The sequence below is a fragment of the Ctenocephalides felis genome, unplaced genomic scaffold (genome assembly GCF_003426905.1).
Source record: "Ctenocephalides felis isolate EL2017-DRISC unplaced genomic scaffold, ASM342690v1 CF-g0.4_SCAFFOLD_01170, whole genome shotgun sequence".
Classification (NCBI taxonomy): Eukaryota; Metazoa; Arthropoda; class Insecta; order Siphonaptera; family Pulicidae; genus Ctenocephalides; species Ctenocephalides felis.
In genome coordinates, this window is record NW_020537324.1 from 81,418,700 (window position 1) to 81,426,199 (window position 7,500).

Here is a 7,500-nt window from a genome sequence, read left to right on the forward strand (position 1 = left end):
TTGTTAAACCAATTGACGCGTTGAACTATTGTGAAATTTGTAAGAAGAGTTTTCAACGTTTGGAAAGCTTGAACAAGCACAAGATGACTTTGACGCATATTGCTAAGTTGTCGGAGATCGAATTTTTGAATAAAAAGAACGAAAAAGATGCTGAAATTGAAGTAGAGGAAACCAAGATAGATGATGCACCAGCCAATGGTAATAATGCACCAGCCAATGGTGATGATGCACCAGCCAAAAGTGATGATGCACCGGTTCACAAAGACGTTGATGCTTTACTTGAAGTTGCCAAATCTGACCAAGTTGATGACAACATCGCAGATGAAGTAATTTTACCGCCACCAACGCAAATCCAACATTTACCACCGAATCCTGATCCCACACCAGATATGAACAACCGCAAAGCCCTGAGTGTAGAAGAAGCCTTGTTTTTCGAATGCTGCAGCCTTCTCAAAAGTTCTGAAGCCACCAAAAACGAAATCGCGTCCGAACCTCAAAATTCAACCCAATCTGTACGCCATGGATAACCTAAAACTCCTAACCAACAACCATCACTACTCAATAAATTCAGCGATATTTCTAACGACTCCAACAACGTACCAGCAGTTCCCAACATCCAGGAAGACAGAGGCGGTAATCTGACTGCATTTTTGGCCACAGTCGATAAATTTATAAGTGCACCTTTGTTGAATCACCATCAACGTGATGATTTTGCAAGGTCTGATGGTGATGGTGAGTTTTTACCAAACCAAGACCAAGTTTTAAGGTACAACAATGATTATCAACGTAAAAACTTCTCGCCTATATCATCTACTCATAGCGATGTAGTAGACGATAATTTGTACATAAAGTCTAATGTTTTACCAACTGATAGCTATAGTAATGACACAGTTTCCAAAGATTTTGATGCCAATTTGTACAATGAAAATAACATGATCGTCCATTCTAACTTGAATTCTTATTCGGAGACTGGTGACAGTACTCCTCCTTCTTTGGTGAACACGGATGATGAGAATTCATTGGATAATTGTGTGGAAAATTCGAGTGTGTTTGGAGAAATTGAAAAAAGTGTTTATCGCGATGAAAAAGGTGATGATCAAGGAGCACATGGTGAGAAGACGAGGGAGACTGATACAGTATTAAATGGGTGAGTTAAAATTTAATTAGTTATTGAAAAGTTTTTTAAGTTCCTCAGTAAGAAGTTTATGTTTTCATCAAAAAATCCGATTTGCTAATTTTATGTTTTCTCGACGTTTCAAGCCATTCTGAATCGAATTAGACCAACATTTGGAAAAAGTATGTGTGTGTGTGAGTGAACATATTTTTTATCGTAAATCGACGTTTTCTCAAAACCGGCTGGACCGATTTCAAAAATTTAAAAGCCATTCGATGTATCTCGATGAGGACTATTATTTGTCAGTTTTGTGCGACGATCGGTTAAGCCGTTTCTTCATAAATCGCAGAAAATTGAAAAAAATTTTGTCCACGTTTTAGCCGCAATTAAATAAATCATATATTAGTTGGGAATCGATCTGATTAGTTTTTAGTAATGATCGGCCGGGCCGTTCTTTTAATAAGTGTTAAAAAAAATTTTTTTTCGACGATTTTCATGAATTTTTTTTTAAGCTAGATACTATAGTCTTATATATCATACTAAAATGTTACAGCTTTACGACAAATAGTTCAATGCTAAAAATTCTAAAGCTAAAAAAGTTTGAAAAATATTATAGTCAAAATTTGTGTAAAAGGTTGCTTTTGTGATGTGATGAGTCAAACATTATCAATTAATTAAAATTTAAAATAACTAGTGGTGTATGGCATCGTGCCTTAAGGCAAATTGCTGGAACTTCCCGTACCGTAATGAAATATTCGAGAAATTTTAAACGTTTTCAAATATATTATTGCAAATACTGTAACTTTAATTATTTTTGCTATCTTGTTATATCTGAGCAAATCAAATGTAAATTATAAATAAATCAATTTATCTCCAGAACATTAACAATCGTCATTTTATTTCGAATTCAATTAAAAAAAAAAAATAGTTGCCTAATTTGCACAAAATTGAAAAAGTGCTCCGGTATAGTCACAGTCTGAACGCATTTGCAAATAATTCTGTGCGACATTTTCACTTATACTGTGCTTGGATTGGCGGCATTTTCACATTTTTCAATAGTTTTCACAAAATTGAAAAGTCTTCCAGTACATAAACAGTCTAAACGCACTTGGGTAAATATTTGTAGTAGAGTAGCGCTTAGACTGTACTTAGCCTGGGTAATTTTTGAATTTTTAATCCAAAATTACAAAAATATTTTATGGAAATTAAAAAAAAAGGTGTAATAATTTTCCATTTATCCTCAAAAGCAATTGTTTTGTCAATACAAGAAGAGAGCTTTTTAGATCATTCAAATCGGACGCTTAGTTCACTCAAAAACTGCCAGTTTTTGCACATTTTGCTCCGTATCTTTGAAATGGCGGGACCTGCCTTTGCCAAAAACTGATCACTTCTTCTCCCAATTATTACAAATTGAATGTTTTTTAGATCATTCAAATCCGATACTCCGTTCTCTCAAAAACGCGATTTGTATTTTCTGCACTCTTTGCTCCTTATCTCCGTAAAGGCTGGACCTGCCTTTGCCAAAAACTAATCAGCACATCTCCCTATCAATAGGGATCGAATGTTTTTTGAAACATCCAAATCGGTTGATCAGTGCGCCCGAAAACGTGGACAAAAAAATGCGGACATACACACACACACACACAAAACCATTTGAGGTATGCCAAAATGTTCAGAAACCTTCAAAACGTCGAGAAATGCAAAAATTTTCATTTTCAATTTTCGGTCCATTACTATAACTACCCTACGGGAAGTTAATTATAATATAATTAATATAGTTACAGTTAATTTAAACGTATTTCAATTGAAAGCGATAACTTTATTTTTGAAATAAACAGTTGACTAATTTCATCTAAATATCTAAATTTCAATTTGGATTGATTAGTCAATTCTTACATATTTCGGGAAATTCATGCAACTTGCTTTAAGGCAAAAAGTATTTGATTTTATAACTAATCATTAAGGAAACTGCTTTATTGAAATTAGTAATTAGCGTCGACTCAAACATTTTCCGAATCTCATCACCAATCAAAATATAGTTTATGTTTCTTCAACCTTATAGGATGTTAATGATAATAATCGATCGTCTTCTTTTCAGAATCCTCGATTCCGACCTAAGCGATTGCCACAGCGACCTAGACCTGCCTCCGAGTATTCAATCCAGCCCAAATTCCGACAAAAAGATCCCCACCAAAGGCGCCCTGAAGGTTTTCGAAAGCCTTAAAGTCAGCATTCCGACATCCGAGATCAATCTGGAAAAAGTGATAAACGCTTGTTCGAATTCTTCAAAATTGGCAGCATTTGCTGAAATTGCTTTGCATCGCGAACATTCCAACCACTCCAGAGACCTCGACTTGGATAAACTATCGCCTCCGATTGAAATGAATATGTCGGATGATAATCTGGTTATAGATGAGAGACCGATAACACCAGGACGTGGGTTATTAGATGATTTTGAGGAACCTGTAAAAGAAGAAGTTGTTGTTAAACCTAAAGATGTGGTGATTACAAATCCGCGCAAGAACAATGTGGCTTTAACATTCGGCAACAAATTAGGTTTTCGTATCAAAAAGAAACGTGTCCAGAGAAAGACTGTTAAAAAACCTGTAGGCAATAGGAAGACCAGGAAAAACAACAGCAAACCTAAAGAAGTCAAAAATATCATTAAAGATGTGTACGATTTTGATGATGATTCCTTGGAAAATATCGACTTGGAAGTGGATAAGTTAAAAGGATACGCTGCAAGCAAAACTGTAGGCAAACCTGAAACCAATATAATTCCTGATGAACCACCACCGCCAGTAATAGAAGCTATAAATTTAGAAAATTCTTTACCGAATTCCTTGCAAACTTCTCAACCTTCGGATGATGATGTTTTTGATTATCTGTCTGATAATATGAGTGATGTTAGTTCTGCAGAATCTACAGCAACTGTTAAAACTAAATTGGATATTGAAGAAAAACCTAAACGTTTGATTGTTGGCAAGATTTTTAGGAAAAATTTAAAAGACAAGCCGGAGAAACCTAATGTGGATGAGTTGTTTGATGCACTTTTGTCAGAAACTGATAAGGAAAAAGAAAAAGTAGAACAAATAGTTGAAACAAATGATAAAGTTGCATTGGAAAACACGGTGGAACTAAATCATGTGGATGTGGATGTGGATGTAAAACCAGATCAAGAAGTTGTAACTCCTGTTAAAAACAACAAAAAGAAGAACCATAGAAGCAAATCCATTATCGAACAAGAACTTGGTATGAGTTTTCAACAAATCAAGGAAATTATTGGTTTCGCCACACGCAAGTCCCAACGTAAGTGCACCACAGGCAAACAAAACGTTTTGGCTGAAAATTGGAGTTCTGATGAAGATTTGGATACGCGGCTCAAAAAAGAGAAGAACAGATCTGATAGAAAATCAACCAAGGAAAACATCGAACACAAATCACCTCGTGGTAGAAAAAGTGATCCAGTGATAGTTAAAAAGAATGCAAATGATGTAGTTGGCAAACCTTTGGAGGAAAAACCGGTGACAACGCAGGAGACTACAGAGACTACAGTGAATGGTGTTGAGTCTAAAGTATTAGATGACAAGGAGCAATGTGTGGTCAATGGTGATATGAACGAGGATAAAACTAAAAAACTTGTAAACGGAACCAGTACGACCCCGAAAAATAAAAGAACGTACCGCAGGCGCCCCAAAAACGACAACTTCAGCAGCGACTCCGAGACTGATACTGTTAAAAAACGTGCACGCAAAATGCGTAAAAAACGCAAATCCTTCACCAAAACATCCAGAGACCACTCTTTAACAATAGACAGCGCCACTGAACCACTACCAGAGATTGTGGAAAAACTTACTACTGACTTAAACGTCGAAAAAATAGCTGCAGCTAATAAAAAACGTAATAAGCAGAACTTGACAGACCTGGATGCCCAGACAGCTGCTATATTATCTCTTCCGAGACGGAAACGAGTGTCGACTGATATGCTGTATTATTGGTCGAGTTCTAGTGATGAGGATCAATATGCAGGGATGATTGAAGTGAAACCTATCAGGGACGATGTGAATTTGAGTGAACATCCTATTCAGCACGGTTGGATTGTTGGTGACTCTCATAAGAAACTGGTGACGCTTTTGGCACATGCCAAGGGGAAGAAGACGGAGGATTGTGCTGTTAAGGAGGGACATATTAAAAAGAATAGGAATACCTTGTGAGAGAAATATTAAATTGATATGCTCATCCTTGGAGCTCGACGTCCAGCTGCCTTTATGATTGAAGTGAAACCTATCAGGGACGACGTGAATTTGAGTGAACATCCTATACAGCACGGTTGGATTGCTGGTGATTCTCATAAGAAATTGGTGACGCTGTTAAGGGGGATTGTGCTGTTAAGGAGGTCTATATTAAGAAGAGCAGGAACACCTTGTGAGAAGAGTATTGAGGAAATTGATATGTTGATTTTTAGACCAGGACGCCCAGACGCCATTATCTCTTCCAAGACGAATATTTACTGATGTGCTCCACATGATTGAAGTGAAACCTATCAGGAATGACGCGAATTTTGGTGACTCTCCTAAAATACTGGTGACTTTCGTAATCAGCTTCCATAAGAAACTGATGTCTCTCATAAGAAACCGGTGACTCTTATAAAAAAATGGTGGCTCTCATAAAAAAATGGTGACTTATAATAAATTGCTGACTCTTATAAAAAATGGTGACTCTTAAAAAGAAACTGGTGACTCCTATCAAAGCCTGGTGGCTCCTATCAAAAACTGGTGACTCCTATCAAAAACTGGTGACTTCCATGAGAAACTGGTGAATCGCATAAGAAATTGATGTCTCTCATAAGAAACTGGTGACTCTCATAAAAAAAATAGTGACTCTCATAAAAAAGGTGACTTTTATAAGAAACTGGTGACTCCCACAAGAAACTGGTGACTCCCACGAGAAACTGGTGACTCCCACAAGAAACTGGTGATTCCCACAAGAAACTGGTGACTGCCACAAGAAACTGGTGACTCCCATAAGAAACTGGTGACTCCCACAAGAAATTGCTGACACTCATAAGAAACTGCTGACTCTCATAAGAAACTGCTGACTCTCATAAGAAACTGCTGACTCTCATAAGAAACTGCTGACTCTCATAAGAAACTGCTGACTCTCATAAGAAACTGCTGACTCTCATAAGAAACTGCTGACTCCTATCAAAAACTGGTGACTCCCACAAGAAACTGGTGACTCCCATCAAAGAGAACGAATAATGTTGTTAAAGATTTGTTTTATAATCTTTAATATATAGGTGACTCCTATCAAAAACTGGTGACTTCCATGAGAAACTGGTGAATCCCATAAGAAATTGATGTCTCTCATAAGAAACTGGTGACTCTCATAAAATAAATAGTCATTCTTATAAAAAAGCTCGTGACTCTCATAAAATAAATAGTCATTCTTATAAAAAAGCTGGTGACTCTCATAAAAAAAGCTGGTGACTCTCATAAAAAAATGGTGACTCCAATAAGAAACTGGTGACTTTCATAAGAAACTGGTGACTCCAATAAGCCACTGGTGACTCCAATAAGAAACTGGTGACTCACTGGTGACTCTCATAAAAAAACTTGACTCCAATAAGAAACTGGTGACTCTTATCAAAAACTGGTGACTCTCACAAGAAACTGGTGACTCTCACAAGAAACTGGTGACTCTCACAAGAAACTGGTGACTCTTATCAAAAACTGGTGACTCTCATAAGAAATTGGTGACTCATATAAGAAATTGGTGACTCATATAAGAAATTGGTGACTCCCACAAGAAACTGGTGACTCCAATGAGAAACTGGTGACTCCAATAAGCCACTGGTGACTCCAATAAGCCACTGGTGACTCCAATAAGCCACTGGTGACTCCAATAAGCCACTGGTGACTCCAATAAGCCACTGGTGACTCCAATAAGCCACTGGTGACTCCAATAAGCCACTGGTGACTCCAATAAGCTACTGGTGACTCCAATAAGCCACTGGTGACTCCCAAAAGAAATTGGTGACTCTTATAAGAAACTGGTGACTCTTATAAGAAACTATTGACTCTCACAAGAAACTAATGACTCTCATAACAAAACAGTGACTCTCATAAAAAAATGGTGACTCTTATAAGAAATTGGTGACTCTTATAAGAAATTGGTGACTCCAATAAGCCACTGGTGACTCCAGTAAGCCACCGGTGACTCCAATAAGCCACTGGTGACTTTCCTAAGAAACTGGTGACTCCCATAAAAAATTGGTGACTCCGATAAGAAATTGGTGACTTGTACTGGAGAAAATTGATTGATTGATTCTTAGACCTGGACAACCAGACAGCTGCCTTTATGTTTGAAGATCCTTTAAGAGATGA

General features: G+C 37.1%; 1 protein-coding gene across 1 annotated transcript in view; it reads left to right on the top strand.

Moving 5' to 3' along the window:
* The window catches only part of LOC113366173, a 25,619-nt gene extending 20,287 nt beyond the window's left edge, over positions 1-5,332 (top strand). The window contains exon 2 of the mRNA XM_026607739.1: positions 3,213-5,332. Coding sequence (XP_026463524.1) covers positions 3,213-5,328 — 2,116 coding nt within the window. The 3' untranslated portion in view covers positions 5,329-5,332. The remainder of the gene's footprint in view (positions 1-3,212) is intronic.
* Positions 5,333-7,500: the final 2,168 nt, after the last annotated feature.